This window comes from Delphinus delphis, chromosome 16 (genome assembly GCF_949987515.2).
Source record: "Delphinus delphis chromosome 16, mDelDel1.2, whole genome shotgun sequence".
Classification (NCBI taxonomy): Eukaryota; Metazoa; Chordata; class Mammalia; order Artiodactyla; family Delphinidae; genus Delphinus; species Delphinus delphis.
In genome coordinates, this window is record NC_082698.1 from 26,376,056 (window position 1) to 26,398,794 (window position 22,739).

General features: G+C 40.6%; 1 protein-coding gene across 3 annotated transcripts in view; it reads left to right on the top strand.

Annotated features, from left to right (window-relative positions):
- ARMH3 (armadillo like helical domain containing 3) overlaps nt 1–22,739 on the top strand; it is a 176,497-nt gene that overhangs the window by 15,710 nt on the left and 138,048 nt on the right. For all 3 annotated transcript variants that reach the window (XM_060034211.1, XM_060034210.1, XM_060034212.1), the window contains exons 2-9: nt 6,453–6,565; nt 9,096–9,152; nt 9,262–9,408; nt 11,751–11,858; nt 15,900–15,992; nt 16,716–16,790; nt 16,875–16,961; nt 21,484–21,540. In XM_060034211.1, the coding sequence (XP_059890194.1) occupies nt 6,464–6,565; nt 9,096–9,152; nt 9,262–9,408; nt 11,751–11,858; nt 15,900–15,992; nt 16,716–16,790; nt 16,875–16,961; nt 21,484–21,540 (726 nt within the window). In that variant the 5' untranslated portion in view covers nt 6,453–6,463. The remainder of the gene's footprint in view (nt 1–6,452; nt 6,566–9,095; nt 9,153–9,261; nt 9,409–11,750; nt 11,859–15,899; nt 15,993–16,715; nt 16,791–16,874; nt 16,962–21,483; nt 21,541–22,739) is intronic.

Genomic DNA, 22,739 nt, shown 5'->3' on the forward strand with positions numbered 1-22,739 from the left:
CGTTATCAATATTTATATACATATGCATGTATCAGACAGTTATCTTTTACTTCCTACCGTGGCACATCTACCTACCGGCAAACTAGTGATGAAACTCAAGATATCTGGACATTCCAGAGTTTGTTCATTAAGGTCAGTGAGCATATACGTTTCCTCCTCACTTACCTGGAACCTCTTCGGTTTCTTTGCAGATGCTCAGCTTTGTTTATGTGTAGGTTACTCTACTTCTGCTCATTCCTCCTCAGTATAGTACAGTGGTTAAAGGCTGAACTCAAACATCAGGCTGTCTGGGTTTGAGTCCCTACTTTCACTTATCCTGGCAAATTTTTAAATTTTTGTTTTTTAACCACTTCATGCTTTAGTTTTCTTATTGTAAAGTTCCTGGATCATAGGTTTGTTGTGAGGATGAAATGAATTAATGTATATAAAGTGCTTGGAACAGTGCTTGGTATGTAGCAAGTACGAAATAAGTGTTAACTCTTTGGTGGTTATTTTAGATCAGTGTCCTATGTGTGCAAGGTGGGGTCCCTATTAGCCTTTGTTCTAGTGTTCTGCATGGGTATTGTTAAATTTTCATATACGTATATGAGCACATGCAGTATTTTAGGTTGAGGAATAGTGTACATAATGTGAAGTGTATGACTTGATAATTCTTTTACACATGTACATATTTGTGTGACTTCCACTCGGGTCAAGATAAACCACGTTTCTGGCACCTCAGAAGGCTTCCTTGTGCTCCTTCCCACTCATCTCCCCACCCAGGGTAACCACTATTCGGATGTCTGTCACCGTAGACTAATTTTGCCTTTTTGAGTTTCACATAAATGAAATCATTAGTTTGTACTCCCTCCCTCCCTCCCTCCCTCCCTCCCTCCCTTCCTTCCTCCCTCCCTCCCTCCCTTCCTTCCTTCCTGCGTTGGGTCTTTGTTGCTGTGCACAGGCTTTCTCTAGTTGCGGCAAGCTGGGGCTGCTCTTCGTTGTGGTGGCTTCTCTTGTTGCGGAGCATGGGCTCTAGGCATGCGGGCTTCAGTAGTTGTGGCACGCAGGCTCAGTAGTTGTGGCTTGCAGGCTCTAGAGCACAGTCTCAGTAGTTGTGGCGCAAGGGCTTAGTTGCTCCACGGCATGTGGGATCTTCCCGGACTAGGGCTCGAACCCTGCCTTGGCAGGTGGATTCTTAACCACTGCGCCACCAGGGAAGCCCCACTTGAATAAGTTTTACAAAAACCTTTCAAAAAGGGAATGTTTGTACTATAGGCACTCTGGCATTTCTGTTTCTTGAACATGCCAAGTGTGTTCAAATCTTGGAGCCTTTGCACTTGCCATTGCCTCTGTCTGAACACTTCTCCCAAGATTTTCACATGGCTGTTTTCTTTCTGTTATTCTGATCTCAGTCCACATATCACTTCCCATAGAGGCCTTTAATCTGCAATCTGTTGTAGTACCCCTAGACAATTTGTCTTCAAGATACTTATCATTGTCTGAACTTAACTTGTCTTTCTTCCTCTACTAGAATGAAAACTCTGAGAGCAGGGATCTTGTCTGCTTGTTCACTGCTGTATCCCTAATGCTTAGGTGATCAATGTTTGTTGAATGAACACCTGATCTGTGCATGTTTTTTTCTTCCTAGATGATGGGCACATTTATTTTTATTAATTTTCCTTCTTTCCCCTTCTTCTTTTCTTTCTCTTCTCCTTTTTCTTTTCTTATATACTGGTTGAAATGTTTTGGGATGTTTACCTTAGCATCTACCTACACTAGTGTTTTGGAGCGTCCCTGGACAGTGAAGTGTGAGGGTGATACTTGCTAATAGTCCATTACAAGTATGAGCCTAGAACTCCAGACCATTGCATTGAAAGCCTACAGAGAGCTGTTCCATGCCCTCCCCCCATTTATTGAAATATAATTTACATATAACATTGTATAATTTTAAGATATGCAATACGATGATTTGATACACATATATATTGTGAAATGATTACCATGATGAAGTTAGTTAACACATCCATTCCCTCACATAGTCACTTTTTTTCGTTTTTTGTGGTGAGAACATTTAAGATTTAATCATAGCAACTTTCAGATATACAATACAGTATTGTTAACTATAGTCACTGGGTTGTATGTTAGATCCCCAGAACTTATTCGTCTTATAACTGGAAGTTTGTACCCTTTGACCAACATCTCTCGATTTGCCCCATCCCCCATCCCCTGGCAACCACCAATCTAATCTACTCCATTTCTATGTGTTTGACTTTTTTTAGATTCCACATATAATTTTTTTTTCAATAAATTTATTTTACTTATTTATTTTTGGCTGCATTGGGTCTTTGTTGCTATGCACAGGCTTTCTCTAGTTGTGGTGAGCGGGGGGCTTCATTGCAGTGCATGGGCTTCTCATTGCAGTGGCTTCTCTTGTTGCAGAGCATGGGCTCTAGGCTCATGGGCTTCAGTAGTTGTGGCACGCGGGCTCAGTAGTTGTGGCTCGTGGGATCTGGAGCGCAGGCTCAGTAGTTGTGGTGCATGGGCTTAGTTGCTCCATGGCATGTGGGATCTTCCCGGACCAGGGCTCAAGTGCCTGTCCCCTGCATTGGCAGGCGGATTCTTAACCACTGTGCCACCAGGGAAGCCCTGGTAGTTTTATTTTTAATATTTGGGGAACCTCCATACTGTTTTCCATAGTGGCTGTACCAATTTACATTCCTACCAGCAGTGTACAAGGGTTGCCTTTTCTGCACATCCTTGGCATGGCTTCTTTTTACAGATTGGCAAATTCAAGCCAGGAAGGGAAAGGAAACTTAAGGTTATAGAATAAGTGTATAAGAATTGGGACTAAAACCAAAGACACTTTTTTTAGATTTTTTTCCAGTTTTATTGAGAAATAGTTGACAGACATTACTGTATATATTTAAGGTATACAGCATAATGGTTTGATTTATGTATTTGGGGAAATGATTACCTCAACAGATTTAGTTAACCTCCATCATCTCACATAGATACAATACCAAGACTTTTGATAGATTAACTGGTAACTCTGGAAATCAGAGTGAATTTCTATTAGATTAATTTTCTGATACTAGAGTTGGCATGTATTGTGCTCAAGAAGACAGTAAAATAAATGAATAATTAGTTAAGTGTAACTAGCATTCCTTGCTTGTAAGCCATTGGAAGTGTTTGGCTTTAGGTTTTTGATATTTGATTATTTTATCCTGTAGGGATGTGAACTGATGTGCATTTAAGAAGTGTGTGGCTGGATTGCTTTAAGATATAGTTCTTAAAAAGTTGTATGACTTTGGTCTTTCAGAGAGAAGTTGTGCTGCAGGTCATGGGACCAGCAGTCCCTGAGGTTTAGGAATGAAAGACTTCATTGATTTACCATTGAGTTTGGGGGATTTGAAGCCATTCCTAAGTTTGGTGGTAGGTGAAAGTAGTATTGAAAAGTTGCCTAATTCTTTTTTATACTTTGTCTACTGTATGTCTTATTTCTGAGAAACTGTGTTAATGTCTAAGATGACATTTCTGTGGGATTGCCGTGGCTTTGCTGTGTTTACTTCTTCGCTAGAAGGATTTAAAAGCCTAGATCAACAGAGGTCATAGCGTACTCATAGAATGCTTTTTTCTCTTCCTTGTAGTCCCATAGCATTTTCTTTGTACTTTTACTCTATTTCTCATGATTTGCCTTGTGCTGTGGGTTATTCTGTGCCTGTCTCCGCTAATAGATTGTGAGCTCCTAGAGGATCCGGTCTGTAGTTTCCTCTTTGTAACACCTTAGTGCCTAAACTAGTGCTTTATAATATTTAGGTGTTTCCTATGTGTTTGTGGTATTTCAGGGATGCTAAGAGAATCATTAGATGATATGTCTAGTCCAGTCCCCTAGTTTTACTTGTAAGGAAACTGAGAAGCACAATGATTTACTCAGTGTCATCTAGTTGTTTGGGAGAGCTGTGTTCTAGTCTCAGTTCTGCCGGTTGTTTGTTCCATTATGTCTTGCTGCTCCTCAGCTGGTACTCGTTCTCTCTACAGCAGGGGAGGATTGTGAAAGAGGAAAGAAACACTGGGAGGATATAAACAGATTACACTCACATTACTGATGTATTCCAGTTTACTGCTTTACCAGTCAGATATTTTACTTTCAAATTTGGAAGCACAAGCTTAATTTCTGAGACCCCAGAAAGACTTTTGTAAGAGTTCTACACTTCTTCCAATCTATTACCCTAGAAACACCCTTCTTTGCTGTGCTTAATGGGTAGAAGTGCTGGCAGAAGGAGGAGACTTTATGTTGTCAGTTTCCAGTCACACTTCAGACAGCTTGGGTGGTAAATTCCAGGTGCCTGTGATGATGACAGAGAGTAATGTGTTGAGGCCTTTGGTTGAATTTCCCCCTGTTCCAAATGGAAGGAGAGTGATGAAAACAATTTAATTTCTTAGGAAATTTGGTACTTCGGGTTGAAATTGTTTTTCCCGCCTCTCCTATTCCCTTTTGCTTATTAGAAAGTATTGATTCTGAAATAGAGAAAGTGAGTTTATTAGATTTGGGCTGGACATTGATTAGCAGTAACTTAATTATAAATCCTCAGAGGGAGATGTTTGTAAACATTTGCTTTTAACATCCAGGGACTTGTGGTTCCCACTATTCTTGTTAATCAACTGGTTGAAGCTGAGCACATGAAAGGTCTGTATCCACTAAGCTTAGAATTGCATTGCTTTTGATTTATTTTAATAGGATCCTCTTGATTTCCAATTTATTTTCCCCCCGATAAGGACATCTTCCTCTTGACAACCTATTTAAAAGACACAAGAATGTTTTGAATGGAGGCTGTATTTCATGCTTTAAGGCAAAGCCATGATCAATATAGTATAAATTGCCTGAAAGAATCTTCTCTTTTTTTGTTGTTATTTTTTCCTTCAGTTTTCTCTGGATCGTAAAGGAATTTGAGGGCTTAGTGAGGCTTTGATAGAGACAGATCTAACTAAAATTTTAGGTCAGACCTAGGACTTCTCAGGTCTCCACCATGTAGAATCAGTCAGTGATAAGCATACTCTGAGCATTTACCATGAGCCACGTGCTTATGGAAAAAGTGTAAGATATAGTCTCTGTGCTAAGGATGCTTAACATCCAGTTGAAATTTTCTGTGCTTTTAGTGCTCAAAAGTGAATCTCCTTTTTGGCTATATGTATTAGAGATAGATGATGTTTGAGATACAGTCTTTTATGCTATTGGATGCATCTCTTCCTTAAACAAAATTTTGATTTGCAAGGTAGTATATATTTTCCAAACATCATTGAACAAAATTAATTTTTTGCTGTGTTGGATTTGTCTGGAAGTGAAATCTGTCTCCTCACTACCATCCATACTTGCTACTGGGTGAGATTAAGTTTCACAACTAGAGCCTAGGATTTAAGAGAAAGAGAGGAATTTTGTCAACAATAGAAAGAATCTGGGAAGTGAGAGAATATGTGTAAATCCACATGGAGACCTGTGGGGTTTCAAGTTCTCATTTGAAAAAAATTGAGAATTCCTTGAAGCAAGATGGGAAAATTTGAGCATGGTTCATGGAACTGCTTTTATATAGAATTAAAAAAATACTCTGAAGTTTGATCTGCAGTACAGTGTTACAAATATATGTATAATTAAATTTGAGGGACTTCCCTGGTGGTCCAGTGGTTTAGACTGTGAGCTCCCAATGCAAGGGGCCCGGGTTCCATCCCTGGTCAGGGAACTAGATCCCGCATGCATGCCACAACTAAAAGAGCCCGCATGCTGCAATGAAGATCTGTGTGCTGCAACTAACACGCAGTGGAGCCAAATAAATAAATATTAAAAATAGAAACTTGAAAGGAATATATTGTTATTTTTGGTTATTTTGAAATTAAATTTAACTTTTGGTCTTTTAACTGCTGTTTTCTGCCTTGGGTCTCTTTCCAGAGGAATTTCTGAAGATGGTCAAGTGCAGTGTGATTTATGAGGCAGTGAAGGGCAAGTACTTTGCAGTGAGGAAGACCTGCTTACTTTGGGGAAATCAATGGAGCTCGTCAGTCTGCAGCACACTTCCTGTCTTAATGGTCCTAAGCTCGATCAATACTTGAAATTTAACTTCATCATCAGTCTGTGGGCAGCGTGTGCTTTGCAGCCTTCCTTCCATCAGCGTCAGATATGTGGCCAGACTTATTAAAGATGGAGCTAGTTACACTTTCCTGCTTGGTTTTGCATCTTCTTTAAGTCTTGTCCACTGGCATGTTTTAAGGATGTAAAATGTGTTGTGCTGTAAGCCAAGTAATGATTTAAACCTTGAAATTACATGGTTAGAGAAGGGGGCGTTGGACAGATGCACAAAATCTATAGCATGGTTGTTTATCATTTCTTCTTCCTAAAAAATTTCCCATTGAGAGGTATTTCAGTAGATTCTCCAACATCTTAGAGAGCATTTCTAGCACTAACTGTGGCTTTCTTTTCACAGATTCTCTAACCATGGCACAGGTAGAGAAACGAGGGGGTTTGCTCAGGAAATCTTCAGCCTACAAAAAACCACTGAAGGAAAAAGTGGTGCTGATGTATGATGAGATCTTCATGGTAAGGCCTGGAGCCCTGACATTGGGCACAGGTTGACTCCTTAGTTTCTTGTTCCAAAATGAGAAATAACCTCACCTCTGCCTGCTACCTTCTAGTTCTTCAGAGGGAGAAAGAGAGAGAACAAGGGTGAGGGTGAGCTCTCTCATGGTAGAAGTTATGATCATGTGTTAATTTTAATATAGATTGTTATTATGTTGTTCTTATAGACTGTTGCCTTGAGCTGGGTAAAACAATTGAAAGGAGGGAGGAAGGCTCAGGAAACTTCTTTTCTGATATCTATAAGACTTTTCTTCCTTATGATTTTTTTTTTTTTTTTTGGCTGTGCCTCGTGGCATGTGGGATCTTAGTTCCCTGGCCAAGGATTGAACCTGTGCCCCCTGCAGTTGAAACGTGGAGTCTTAACCACCGGCCCGTCAGGGAAGTCCCCTTATGATTTGACATAAGGACCTTTCTATCCTAGATGTCCCTTGAATTTCCTTTTGGCTCTAGAATTCTATCTAATTCAGATATTTTAAAAAGATGCACTATTATATTCCATCTCAAGTTGTTAGTGGACAAAACAATTGCTTAGTTAGACTATCTCATCTTCCAATTCTATGAGAAGACTGAGGAATTATTAGCAATTAGATTAGGGGATTTCTTTGGGTCTTCAGAACTGCTTATTGACCATGGTCCAAGCCTGTGTTGTAAAATGTACCCTATCAGGGAAGGTTAGAGTGATTAGAAACCCTGCAGATGTACTTGACTTCTGAAATCCTGGTCATTAGTAGTACATGTAAACATTTAAAACATGTAATACTTGTAAAAGGAGTTAACCATATCTTGTGTAAATCTTGTGGACTCTCTTTCCTAGAAGGAGGATAATGATAATATTTACCCTACCTGGCTCACTGGGCCATTGTATTTCATGTATGTGAATGGGCTTTGAAAACTGAGCAACATACAAATACAATGGGGATGCATCATAATATGACTAATTGATTCAGATGGCTAGGTTCACTTCTCGCTAAGAAGAGAAGAATTTGAGGGAGATTCTTGAGTTCTTACTATGTGCCTGACATTGTTCTAAATGCATCACCAAATACATTCATTAGCTCTAATTCTGACAAGAATGCTGCAAGAAGGCTATGTTTTTACATGTGCCATGTAAAAGAGCATGATAATGAGAAAACTGGCAGTCACAGCTAGAAAGTGAAGGAGCTGTGATTTGAACCCTAGTGTCTGACTCCAGAGTCCTTACTTGTTCAGTTTTGCCACATGGCCTTGGATAAATAACTTGATCAAGTAAAACATCTAATTCTTGGCAAGCCTTAGAGACAAAGTTTGACATGCCGACAGTTAATACAGAATTGCCCAGGGCAGTATAGGTGGCTATACAGAGAAAATGAGTGGTTATTAGGATCCTATTAGGGCTCTTTCTATGTTAAGTAATAAGCTTGGTATACATATGACTCCTGCTTGAGAGAGCTTTGAGCATGGGAAATGCCAGCTCCATGAATTCCCTGTTTCATATATAAACAACAAAATGATATTACAGAAGTGTGAGGGTCAATGTGTGGCCCCTCTTGGGGAGCAGGACTTGAGAGAAAGGGATAGAAAGAATCCACTAAATGAGAACCTTATTAGAAGGCCAGAAATGTTGCTTCTTTATGTCATTCTCAATTAAAAAGCCAGAGGAGATTCCTAGGATAATATCTTCTTATTTGATCAGAAGTTCTTATCTAATGAAGACATTAGTTCTTGGTAGTAATTTTAAAAGGTCAATTTAAGGTAAGGTGATAGCAGGCAATTGACATACTGGTTTTATGTCATTAGCTTTCCTGTGAAGTAAGGGTTCTCTTTTTCTTATTTCACTCACTAACCAGAAGCCTCTAACTTCCTAGAATTTCTGTTTGAAAATTATTGCTAAGAAAATTTGGATTTTAGCACCATAATTTTGCTAATTATGGACCAATTTGAAGTAAGAAAAGAGAATATTACAGGCTCTGTACAGAGGACTAAATGCATACGGGAGGGCAAGTAGAAGCAGGATGTTGTAAAAATCATGGCAGTATTACTTAGATGATCTGGGTTCTGGCTCCTGCACTTGTGTAAGTCTTGTGGACTCTATTTCCTAAAAGGAGGATAATGATAATATCTACCCTACCTGGCTCACTGGGCCATTGTATTTCATGTATGTGAATGGGCTTTGAAAACTGAGTACCATACAAATACAATGGGGATATATCATAATATGACTAACTGACTCAGATGGCTAGGTTCTTTTCTTGCTAAGAAGAGAAAGATTTGAGGGAGGTTCTTTGAGCCATTTAACTTTTGGTGCAGGGAATGTATATCCATGCACAATGTCTTCCATTTGGGAAAAGAACCCAAAAAACTTGTTCCCCATTATAGCTGTTTGGAATGACCAAGCATTTTCAAAGTTAATTGTGAAAGGTAAGGTTGATTATGTGTAGTGACCCTTTCAAATGTGTTCTTAATGCTTTGGTGTTAGCTGGGGGTATTGAATATACTTATCTTCCGGTTTCAGACAGAGGACCCTAGTAAGTGCAGTCCTCGATTTTGGGAGGAGCTCTTCCTTATGAAGGTAAGACTTGGTGGCACCTGTGGATTTTCCTGGTAACTGAGATTGCCTTCACATGTGTTCTAGGTGCTGCAGTAAAAATGCACTCAGGCCCTGATTGTTTCCTCGTTAGGTGAATTTAGAGTACCTAGAAGGCAAGCTGGAATCTCTTGATGGTGAGGAGTTAATGAAGATCAAGGAAAATATTAATTGCTTATTTCAACACTGCATCCAGGCTCTGGGAGAGGAGCATCCAATTCGAGTGGTCAATGCATTGCAGGTACAAGGCTGGGAGACTGGGGAAGTCTTGTTTAATAGGAGAAAGAAATTGTAATACATCTATTGGAACTTGAGGAACCTAAAATTGCCCTTAGGTTTGAGGCTTGCTTTCTTTGTTTTTTCTTTATTTCTTTAAGTAATCAAACATCTATGCCATGTTTGTTTAGCCATCTTCCTGGTTAAACAAATTGACGCCTATAGTAGTTATCTTGTCCATTTTATAATTTGATCTAATGCCAAGGAGGATTGTTTGACAGAATTTTTATTATTACTTGAGGACAGGAAGAGAGAGAGAGGAAACTCTGGCAAGGTTGATTAGTCTACAGCAAAAGTCAGAAGACTTTCTTAATTAAATAAACAGTATTTTCTTAATGTGAGGTTTCAGAAGGTCCTTGACTCCCTGAAGTTACATGTAATATTTTATGTGTAAATGTACGTTATGTGTATATGAACATTTTTTTTGGAGAGAGGGCTTTTGTCAGATTCTCAAAAAGGTCTGCAACTCTAAAAACATTATTCTTTTTTTTTTTTTTTTTTTTTGCGGTACGCGGGCCTCTCACTGTTGTGGCCTCTCCCGTTGCGGAGCGCAGGCTCCGGACGCGCAGCCTCCGCGGCCATGGCTCATAGGCCTAGCCGCTCCGCAGCATGTGGGATCTTCCCGGACCGGGGCATGAACCCGTGTCCCCTGCATCGGCAGGCGGACTCTCAACCACTGCGCCACCAGGGAAGCCCTAAGAATCACTATTCTTAATGCTAAGTGGCATGATCGTGAGGAATATTCATTATTCTTGAACTACATTCATTATTTCTTGAATTACTGTTACGTGCTAAGCATTGAGCTGGTGGGATACATTATAGGCTTCTTGAGGGCAAAGACAGTATTATTCAATACTTTGTTCCTAGTGTGTAGAACAGTGCCTGGCAAATAGCATTCTAGAAGTAAATTTTTTTGAATGAATGATGGGCAAAATTTCTAGAGTTTATAGTCTAGTAGCTCCAGTGTAGCCTAGATTGGGCTGAGTATTTAGGGTAGTGATTGACAAGCTTAGAATATGAAGAACTGATGACAGCATAAAGGATTTTGTTGGAACTTTTGGTAGATTGGGTTTAAGTTTCTAACTTACAAGTTGGACAGATCACTTTGTGAGCCCCAGTTTTCTCATCTGTAAAATGTAGAAATTACCTCTTGAGTTGATGCCCCAGGGAGAAGGACCATGTTTATCCTGTAGCTTTGTTAACCCTTGGACAGTAAATTCTACATTTCGAGCATCACAGTTGTAGTGACTCATTAATTGAAAGTTGAAATGAAAGTTGGAAATTGTACTTCCTGTAATTATAGTGGCTTACTGTGGGGGCATGAATTATAAACTGATTTTAGTCCAGTGAAAATAAATTGACATTAAGCCACTTGGTGACCCATAAAAATATAGTACATTTATTATAATACCTGATATTTATTGAGCTGTAACAAAGTTAAGTTCCAGGCACTATTCCAGGAACTTTAACAAAGTTCCAGGGAGTATTCTAAGTGCCTTACAGTATTAATTCACATAGCCATCACAACATCCCTATGAGGTTAATGCTATTATCATTCCCATTTTATAGCTGAGAAAAATAAGGCACTGAAAAGTTAACTAATTTGTCCAGGCTCACACAGCTAGTAAGTAGTGGATGGGGATTGTAATGAATTTTTAAGATTTGAGTTGATTGGTTGTTATCATATAGGGACCTCTATAATTATTAAAAATGGTAAACTATTATGTAAGTTCTAAAACTAATGTTAAATAAAGGAAAGCTCCACCAATCCCATGATTCAAACTCAAGAACTGTTTTTTATTTTTATTTTTTTGCGGTACGCGGGCCTCTCACTGCTGTGGCCTCTCCCATTGCGGAGCACAGGCTCTGGACATGCAGACTCAGCGGCCATGGCTCACGGGCCCAGCCATTCCGCGGCATGTGGGATCTTCCTGTACCGGGGCACAAACCCATGTCCCCTGCATCGGCAGGTGGACTCGCAACCACTGCACCACCAGGGAAGCCCCCTGTTTCTTATTTTTGAATATCACCTTCCAGTCTTTGTCTGCAGTGTAATTTTTAAAAAGTGGATGGCCAGAAAATAAAAAAAAGAGGATGATAACAGTTTCAGTTGCTGTTCCTCTTTTCATTTCTGGATTTTGCACATATTAAGACTCAGACTGTGTTTTGGAGCTCAGAGAATAGAGCAGTTGAATGTCAGCTGTGTAAGGAGAAGGTTCTGAGGTTGCAGTGTGAAGCTACTGATCCAATGCCCTTTGCATTTTGAGACTTCCTTTCTAGAAAGAATTCTTTCTCTCATCTCTGCAGACCTTGTGTGCACTCATTCGAGGAGTCCATCAAAAAAATAAGTCTACCTCTGGGTTTGACATTATCAACATGCTGATGGGCTTTGACAAGGCGGAGCTGTGCATGAAGGTGAGACATAAGCTGTAGATGTGCCTGTGGATGTCTGCTTCTGACAGCTGTTCATGGATCATCTGCAGACAGTTAGATGCACTAGAAGATTTGGACTCAGACATAGATGATTGAATTTTTATTCTTTTTAATTTATTTTTGGCTGCATTGGGTTTTTGTTGCTGTGCGCTGGCTTTCTCTAGTTGCGGCCAGCGGGGGCTACTCTGTTGCGGCGCGCAGGCTTTTCATTGTGGTGGCTTCTCTTGTTGTGGAGCTTGGGTTCTAGGCATGCAGGCTTCAGTAGTTGCAGCACATGGGCTCAGTAGTTGCAGCTCATGGGCTCAGTAGTTGCAGCGTGTGGGCTGTAGGGCACACGGGCTTCAGTAGTTGTGGCTTGTGGGCTCCAGAGCACTGGCTCAGTAGTTGTGGCTCCTGGGCTCTAGAGCACAGGCTCTGTAGTTGTGGCACATGGGCTTAGTTGCTCCGCGGCCTGTGGGATCTTCCTGGAGTAGGGCTTGAACCCGTCTGCCCTGCATTGGTGGGCAGATTCTGAACCACTGCACCACCAGGGAAGTCCCTCATACGGTAATTCTATGTTTACATTTTGAGGAAATTCCAAACTGTTTTCCAAAGTGGCAGTACCATTTTACATTTTCCCCAGCAATGTGGGTATGTGTATGTGTGTGTGTGTGTGTGTGTGTGTATGAAATGTCTATTCAAATCCTTTGCCTGTTTGTACATTGAATTATTTGTCTTTTTATTGTTGAGTTGTAAGAGTTCTTTCTATATTTTGGATACAAGTGCCTTATCAAATATCTGATTTGCAGTATTTGTCACTATCTTGAACGAATGTTGTTCATAATATGAACTTTGAAGAACCTGTCTTCTCTCATTCACTACATTTAAAATAAAGAAATCTGTATGCCAAAGAATCCTTATAGTGATTAGTTTATTTTTTAAAAGTTACAAATATGTGGGACTTCCCTGGTGGCGCAGTGGTTAAGAATCTGCCTGCCAACGCAGGGGACACGGGTTCGGTCCCTGGTCCAGGAAGATCCCACATGCCGCGGAGCAGCTAAGCCTGTGCACCACAACTACTGAGCCTGCGCTCTAGAGCCTGTGAGCCACAACTACTGAAGCCTGCATGCCTAGAGCTTGTGCTCCACAACAAGAGAAACCACTGCAATGAGAAGCCCGTGCACTGCAATGAAGAGTAGCCCCCACTCACTGCAACTAGAGAAAGCCCATGTGCAGCAATGAAGACCCAACGCAGCCACAAATAAATAAATAAAATAAATAAATTTATTAAAATAAAAACGTTACGAATATGCAATTAGGAATACACAAAGATTTAGTACCTGGAGTCAGTTCCTTTTTTTTTTTTTTAAAAGATGTTGGGGGTAGGAGTTTATTAATTTTATTAATTTATTTTTGCTGTGTTGGGTCTTCGTTTCTGTGTGAGGGCTTTCTCTAGTTGTGGCAAGTGGGGGCCAGTCTTCATCGTGGTGCGCGGGCCTCTCACTCTCACAGCCTCTCTTGTTGCGGAGCACAGGCTCCAGATGCGCAGGCTCAGTAGTTGTGGCTCACAGGCCTAGTTGCTCCGCGGCATGTGAGATCCTCCCAGACCAGGGCTCGAACCCGTGTCCCCTGCATTAGCAGGCAGATTCTCAACCATTGCGCCACCAGGGAAGCCCTGGAGTTAATTTTTAATTCTAACCTTTTACAGTCTACATATATATATATATATATATATATATAGTAAAATCCCTAATATCTTTTTCATTCTTACAGTTTTCACTACTGTCTATATACTGCTGATTACTAAGTCTCTAGCCTTAATTCCTCCTGAGTCTCAGACCTGTTCTCTTTAAGCACTTGCTGAATATACCCACTTACACATACCTAAGTACCTCTTGTTTGGCATATCCAAAATGGAACTCATTGTTTTCTATACTTCTGTTCTTCCTCATTCATTCTGTGTCAGAATGGGGATACCTGTCTTCCCAGTTCCCCAAGCCAAAGACCTGAGAGTCACCCTTGACTCTTTCCTATCCCTCATCTTTCATATCCAGACTATCACCATGTTCAGCTAATTTTACCTCAGCTCATACTTCTCATATCTGTTTTTTTCTATTTTTCCTCTACTGCCAAAGTCCCCATTATCCCTGAACTATTGCAGTGATGCCTTCATTCTTTTGACAAACATTTGTTATGCTCCTCTGTGCCAGGCATCGGGGATACAGAGGCAAATAAGACATGGCAACCCTCCTCAGAAAATTGATAGGTTAGTCTTCTTTTGTCTCCCTCTCTCCAGCCTTACCATCTTTAAATCTGTCATCCACGCTGACAGCAGAGTGATGTAACTTAACACTCAAATCTTTCTTGCTTAAAACCCTTCATTAGTTTCCTGTCACTAAAAGGATAAAGACCAAGCTCCCTCATTAGCTGTATAAAACTTTTATGATCTTCTTTCTATTTATTTCTCAAATCGCATCTCTCATCACTGTGCCTCACTCTTTATACTTCTATAATAACAAACTGCCTGTATTCCAACTGCATGTCCAGGGCCATTTCATTCTTCATGTGTCTTTGATCATGCTAATGCCTGTCTAGAATTCCTTTCCTCCTCAAGTTTTAATTAATTCCTACTGATTTTTCAAAATACAGCCTGTCCCTGAGGAGTCCTGGAATAGGTAACTTCTGAGCTAATTCCCTTCCTCCATATATATTACTGTCATAGTAACCATTAAACTGTTTATTTGTTTTTCTCTCCTGTTAGACTAAAAACACCTTGAGAGCAAGGGTCATTGTCTTATTTTTTTCTTATTTTCTTTGAAAGCACAATATTTAGCGTATAGTAGACTCTTACTACATATTTGTTGAATTGACCTGAAGTAGCTTATTTTGAACCTTCACTTGACCTTCCAGCACACTAAATCCTTTTTTTTAAGATTTATTTATTATTTATTTATTTATTTAATTTATTTTTGGCTGTGTTGGGTCTCAGTTGCAGCATACGGGATCTTCGTTGAAGCATGTGGGATCTTTCATTGCGGTGCACAGGCTTCTCTCTAGTTGTGGCCTGCGGGTTTTCTCTCTCTAGTTGTGGCGCGCAGGCTCCAGAGCGCGTGGGCTCTGTAGTTTGTGGCACGCGGGCTCTCTCACTGAGGTGCGAGAGCTCAGTAGTTGTGGCGTGCAGGCTTAGTTGCCCCATGGCACGTGGGGTATTAGTTCCCTGACCAGGGATCGAACCAGCGTCCCCTGCATTGTAAGGTGGATTCTTTACCACTGAACCACCAGGGATGTCCCGCTAACTCCTTATTCTCCATTCGTTTTCCTCCTTTATTTAATGTAAAATATTTCTTTTTTTCTTCCTTGTAGTATCTAAAGGTTTCATCTTTTGACTACATTGGATAAAACAGTTGGTTGTTAGTACAAGTGTTAAACTCTAATCACATTGTCTAGTAGAAGCGACCAGGATGGATATGAGCTAGCTTTGTTGGATAGTGCATATGGCCAGTGAACAGATAGTAGTGATGTTATCTCTCTGTTGTTTGTTCAGTGTGCCTGCATCAAGTGATATGCTTTCTTATCAAATAATGAAACATATCTAGCTGTTTAACCATTATTATTAACCTTTAACTTAATCATTTGTTTAATTTATTATTTAAAATTTGTTTAATAGAATTTAATTTTATTTAGTTTATTATTTATTGTTTTTAATTTGTATATTATTTAACTGTTATTAATCTTTTAAAAAATTTCATTCTAATCTGAAGGTTTATATGAGGGTGATAGGCTGCAAACATTCATTTACTGGAATAGTAAATTCTTTATTTTTCTGTGTGGTTGTTCTAAGGCATTTTTCCCAAAATAGCTAGACTTAGTTAGAAGTCTTCCTTTTTTATGTCTAGTCTTGCAAGGCCTAGGCCTAAGGGAATGATATGGTTGCTTCATTTTATTTTATTCACATTACCCTACATAACGTAACCCTGAGTTTGACAAAGACATGGTGGAGATGTTCTTTGATATGGTTTAATACTTAATGGTTCTCTTTCTCAGAACTTGATGGAGAGTTTGGATTCATTGCTTTGTGCAGAAGGTTCTGAAAGTCTAAAGAGCTTATGTCTGAAACTTCTCCTCTGCTTAGTGACTGTAAGTAACTTACCTATATGTTTCTTTGTCAAGGGTGTAAATTGACAGCAGGGGCAAATTTGAATTCTTGAGCCCAAAGTTAGAAAGGAAAAGAGAAAAAAAATCTCTACTGGGCCATTACATCACTCTGTTGTGTTTGTGTAGAAGGAAGTTATTTGTATGGGTTTTCGCTTCCTAGAAGTTGCTCTTTGGAGCAACTGCTGACATTTTTAACCTGTACCAGTCTGGATTGTTAGATTTTGCCCTTCGTCAGGTCTCATTTGGAAACAGTTTTTGTGATTCTGAATATTTTTATTTGTTCTGACTTTGATTTTATAGCTGGAAGCTGGCCTGTACCTTCTAGTGGGAGGAGGGTAGGGTATTATTCATTTACTTCAGGTGGTTTCCTTTCCCTGCCACTGCTTGAAGACTTCTGGATCATAAAGTTCTTCCTGTGCATCTGGGGAATGAAACCCAAGAAACTGTTAGGCAAATGCTTTTGTGAGGGTATGAGAGAAACAAGGAGAAGTTCAAAGATTTAGGAAGTTTTAATTTGCTAATTTCTTACCCTTCTAGTGTCTTGTCTATTCAGGCTCAGGTGGCTTTGGGAGTGCTTTAAGATCTGCTAAGTATCTAGTAGAATGTTTTAATATTTCTGTTTCTCTTAGATACTAGGTGAGGAGATATACATGAGATATCAGAGTGTCTTAGTATAGACTTTAAATAGCCTTTTATTATATTCAGGTGACAGATAACATCAGCCAGAACACTATCCTGGAGTATGTAATGATCAACAGCATATTTGAAGCAATTTTACAGGTAGGTCAGTTCCCTTGTCACCTCTTTCTTTTTTGGGTAAACCACCTCCTCAAGCACTCTCACCATTTCTGGTTCTGGTTACAGATACTCTCCCACCCGCCAAGTCGTAGGGAACATGGGTATGATGCCGTAGTCCTCTTGGCTTTGCTGGTGAACTACAGAAAATATGAGGTAAGTGGGTCCCTTAATGGAGAGCTGTTACCTTTCTACAATCTTCCTAAATGTGGCCACTCCTAGAGGATTTTGCTTAATGTAGAAGACATGTTCTTGGTAAATGGTTTATAGATTAATTTTGATAAACCAATTCTAGAAGTCCTATGTTAGATGCCTGCGGTAGAGGATATAGCTGTTTAAAGGAATCCTGTGGTGTAACTTCTAAAAAAGTGAGTAAATCTCTCTTAATGTAATGGTTCCCAAACCCAGCTTGTCATTAGAATCACCTAGTTATCTTTTAAAAAATATTTATTTATTTATTTGGCTGCGTCATGTCTTAGTTACGGCACACGGGATCTTCATTGTGGCGTGCAGGCTTTTCTAGTTGCGGTGTGCAGGGGCTACTCTTTGTTGCGGTGGCTTCTCTTGCTGTGGAGCATGAGCTCTAGGCGTGCAGGCTTCAGTAGTTGTGGCTCGCGGGCTTCAGTAGTCGTGGCTTGTGGGCTTAGTTGCTCCGCAGCATGTAGGATCTTCCCGGACTAGGGATCGAACTCGTGTCCCCTGCATTGGCAGGCAGGCAGCCAGCCACTGCGCCACCAAGCAAGTCCCTCAGTAGTTACTTTTTAAAAAGAAGATATTTCTGGGCCTTACTCTTTATATTATTTATTTATTTACTTATTTGTCTGTGCTGTGTGGCATGTGGGATCTTAGGTCCCTGACCAGGGGTCGAACCCATGCCCCCCTGCAGTGGAAGCACAGAGTCTTAACCACTGGACCGTCAGGAAAGTCCCTGGGCCTTACTCTTTACACACCAAATCAGAATCTCTTAGGGGGTGAGACCTAGATATCTTTCTTTTTTTTTTAATATCTCCTTTTGAACGTGATGATCAGCCAGGATTGGGAACCACTGACCTAATGCATCTATTTTGAAATATTGGACTTATATATTGGATTTCTGCAATGCAATCAATCCACTTGTATAAATATCAACTGTTGGTTTGGGGGCTCTTTCTGATTTTGATGGGAGTTGAAGACAGAGCCTTATCCATATTAATTCTGGAGTTCTTTTTGCCTCTGAATTAGTCAGGGATAGATTTATAGGTTTTGAGATAAAGAGGTGAACTCAGAGATTTATACTTGGATTGGTGCATCTACTTGATTCCCCTCAAAAGGTAGAATACACAGAAAAAGAAGGGGGCCACTTAGGGAAGACCAGGGACCTCACTGGGGATTGCTTTGTAGAAATAGGGAGCACTTGGCACTGGGTCCTGGACACTAGGAGTACTTTACTGAACCCAGAAGTCAGGAGCTGCATTGAGGCAACTTGACTTTCTTCATTTAATAAGTAGCAATACTATGAGAAATGGGCCAGCTGGAGGGAATGTTTTCATTTTTGAGCTTCTGGATCTTCACTTAGTGATTTTTGATATGATTACTAGCCAGGTCAAAAGTGATGGGTAACATAAAATATGGAGCTTATTCTTATAAATAGGGATATGAAAGAAAGGCTGGCTGTGAGAAAGGAATACTTAAAGAGGGACTGGAATATGTGGAGCAATGTTAACGTGTTATAAATCCCAGGAATTGATCGCTTTCATTGTCTTGGAGGAACTGACAAATGGTGTACAGAGCTACTAATAAATAAGTAATTTATCACCAACACCTGTTTTGCTGGTGCTCTGGAAGGGCAGGCATGGTAGCCATTTTGATCTCTGTCATGTGTAATAGCCTCTGGGGCCTTATTACAACAGCAGGAAAAATAGCTGAGGAAAAATGCTGAAGGTAGTTAAAGCGAGTGTGTGAAAGGAAAGAGCCATCATCAGTAATGAATATTTTTGGAACATTCTGCTGGATGTAGGCCACTCTGAGGCAATGGCTTGGCTTCTCTAAATGTGAACTGAGCCCTAGTTCAGCCCAGTAAGACTTTCTGAAATGTCAGCCTGAAAAATTGGACATGGCCAAGGAACTGGAGAAAATCATATTTCTTGAGTGGGGTATGCATCTCTAGTCTGTCAGAAACCCCAGAAGAATTAATACAGTAGGTGAGGGCAAGCTGGTAGGCATAATTTATCTGGGCTTTGCAGCTTTTGATATAAGTAAAACCAGAAACCATTAAGGAAACCTGGTGACCATGGAGCAGGAAGGTTTTTGATAGGAGCATGAGGAATTCCAGATGAACATAGCAAAACCAAAAGCTGGTGAAGTTTTATGCAAAATACAAGAGGGTGTGCTAGGGGGAACAACATTCTAGTTACCACCACAATCGATCCCATGACCAGTGGGGTAAGTTGTAACCTTTCCAGAAAGGTGCAGAGAGCACCAGAGAGGCTTGGTGTCCAGCTAAACACAGAGAAGAGAGATTAGGTGTTGGACTTAAGGAATGGAAGTAGTTCTTGCTCACTTCAAATAATGCATTCCATTTTAGTAATTTCATCTCAAGAGATAGAGGAGGCCAAAAAAAAAAAAAGGTCTAGGGAAGAGCAATGAAATTTGTTAAGTATGGTTTAGATCAAGTAAAGGCTGGACCCTATTAGAGTGATTCTGTGAAGGCTGACTGAGTGTGTAATCCTGTCTTGCTGATGAAAAGTAGATTGCCTTGAGTTTTAAAACATGACCACAACAGGTATATAGTGTTAAGGAAAATCAGTGTCTGACAGAATAGAAATTTTCACAGCATTAAGATCTTGGCCTTCTGGGTTGGCCAGGTCTTCTGAGATGAAGTGACTCAGCCCCCAACTGCTGCCCTGAACATGATGTTTCCCAGAAATTACAAAATTGTTTATTATGTCTGGTTGTAAGTTGTTCCTTCTCTTTTTCTTTCTCTCTTTTTTCCCTACAGATCTTCCTTTGACTGTGATAAAAATGTCAAAGGAAAAAAAATATAGCTACCAATAATCGAGCCCTTATCATATGCCAGATACTGTGCTAAGGATTTTACTTGATTTAAGTCTCATAGCAACCCCAAGGAAGAAAACATTTTTCCCCATTTTACAGATGAGAAAATGGAGCTTAGGTTTATTAACGTGCCTAACTTGTCACAATAAGTCGAGGATCTAGAACTCAAATCCTTGATTTTAGCCACCTTGCCTTTTCCTCAACTGTTGCTAATGCATAGGCTGTTCTTGGTAATCAGATGGTCCTTATTATTACTTAAGACAGTCTACTTTTGGGAAGGTGATAACTAGGACTTTTCAAAAATTGTGCCAAGAGACAGTGGCCTGTTCTTTCTACTGTTGTTTTCATTTGATGGCATCTCAAGGTCAGCCTACTGCTGATTTTCAGTTCCAAGGATCCACTTGCTTTGGACGTTGTCTGAAGTCTGTAGCGTCAGCAGGATTTGACTGTTAAGTTATAGGAAGAAGTATTGAGAGCCTTCCTCTGTCAGATCAAGTAACGAATGGAGTGAGTTTTACCTCCTTGAATTGTATTGTAGAAAACCTTGTAAACATTTGGGCTGTTAAAAAAACAAAGCTTCTCCTTCTCTATTCCCAGTTAGCATTCGAAAGATGCCCTCAGAAACTTGATTAATAAAGTCTGTGGGGTGGGGGGGGTTAACCTTTCAGTTGGGTTTCCAAGCTTCTCAGTAATGTTTTCTTGGTTGCTGTAAGAACTGCCAATCTGAGAACTATTGTTTCTAGCTTCCCCTGGGTTAGAATTGGTGCCTGATCTGTAGTAGGTCTTTCCTCACATACTACGCAGGGGTTGTTTTCAAGGTGAGCACGTCATTGGTTCTCATCCCACTGGTAGGAGATGGCCCAGTTGCTTAATGAGTTTAAATATATATATATTTCCGTATGCTGCCCAGCTGAGATTGAATCTGGAAAAACTCAAGAAATCTTCCAATATTTTAAGTGATGGGACAATCATTAAATCCCAGTGTCCTGACCAGATTGTAGTTTGGGTAATTACATCTTTTTTTTCAGTTCCCCTTCAGTGTTATTGGGGTATTGGATCTATAAATGGCCTCTCTGGCTGTTAAGCAGCTGCCACTTTCCACCCCCAAGGTGGCTTTGTTTTACGGGTGGGTGAATCAGTCCTTGGATATAGTTTGTGGAATGGTTAGGGAGCCTTTGGGATGAGTGTAAGTTAGCAACTTATAAATTTGTGCCTTATGGCAAGGGAGCTTTTATGCACCCCAAAAGACAGCTGTCCCTATAGACTCAGTAAATTATTGGCAAGATAGGACAAAGTGAGTGTTGTGGAGCGTTCACTTACTTCTTAGAAACAAATAAGAGGGAAAGATGGGAGAAGTGGCAGACATAGGCCTGAGCTGATTCAGTCTAGAGGAAAATGTGGGTAGAACAGAAGTGTGTGTGTGTGTGTGTGTGTGTATCTGTGCATGCTTGGTGAATGCCCATGCACACTGAGAGATTTACTGGAAATGGAGGAAGTCACCTGGCAAGATAGTTGGGCATAGGTATTAGGAGCATCACTCTAGAGAGAGCACCTTATGGAAGCATTTTTGTCAACACTTTGTTAAATAGCTAATGGGTTCTTAACTAGGTCACACTCACCTGGAGTCTCTTCTCTTGTTTAATAGTCTGTGAATCCTTATATTGTGAAGCTGTCTATTGTGGATGATGAAGCCACGCTCAATGTGAGTATCTGGATCCTTGTGTATTGTTTTAATTACTTGCCTTTGGTGGCCTTACTTTTAGTAGATATTTAGAACAGAGAGTAGAGAGCTAGTGTGTTAATTTCATCTGGCTATAAAGAGGGAATAGGTATTTCTTTTTAGAGCATCAGTGCTACTGTCTTACTGTTTTCTATTTTCTCATCATGGAAGGAAGGTGTGAGGGGATATTTGCTTGCTAGTCATGATGAAATGGTCAGTTATATTTCATGTTGTAGTGTGCTGAGGTTGATTATCCTACAGAGTCAAGAAGTTACATTTCCAAGAATAAGATTTAGATGGTATATCAAATCACCATTGCGGCGGGCCGCTTCCGACCAGCAGAATAACGAGCCGCCACACGCAAGATTCTTCTCGTATCACACTTTATTGGAGCACAGCTTGGTTGAAGAAAGATGGAAGGAAGAACCCGCAATCCTATAGCAGTCTGCTTATATAGGGATTAAGAACATGTGTCACTCTGTGATTGGCTTTCGCCGGTGGTGCGACTTGTGAGCCAGCATCGGATAGGTCGCTGCTTTAAAACCTCATTAGTGTACTTAGCGCAAGCGCAGTGGCCACAGGAAGGATGACTCAGCTTATTTCAGCTTCCTGCCGCGTAGCAGTTAGCTGACCGCGCCCTACATCTCCCCCTTTTTTATTTATTAGAACACCAAGCAGAACATAGCCCGTACAAGTGTTCACCTCATGATGTGCTCACTGTTCGAGGGCAGTTTTCCGTTGGCATGTTTGAGACACCTTCCTGCGTGCAATGCCAACAAGGGCTGCAGGGTGCAAAGGCTGACTCAGAATAATGGCTGATTCCCTATAGAGGTGCAATGGCAACAAGGCCTCTCTGTGCAAGGGCAATCAGGACAATGAATGACTCCCTATAGAGGTGCAATGGCAACAAGGCCTCTCTGTGCAAGGGCAATCAGGACAATGGATGACTCCCTATAGAGGTGCAATGGCAACAAGGCCTCTCTGTGCAAGGGCAATCAGGACAATGGATGACTCCCTATAGAGGTGCAATGGCGACAAGGCCTCTCTGTGCAAGGGCAATCATTTCGAATTATTCAGGGCGGAGAGCCAGGCTGCGGGAGAATCTCCTTCCTTAATAGCCAGAAGTGCCTGAGTGGGCAGGACCCTATCTCGATGTGCCCTGATGCGCACACGACAGACCA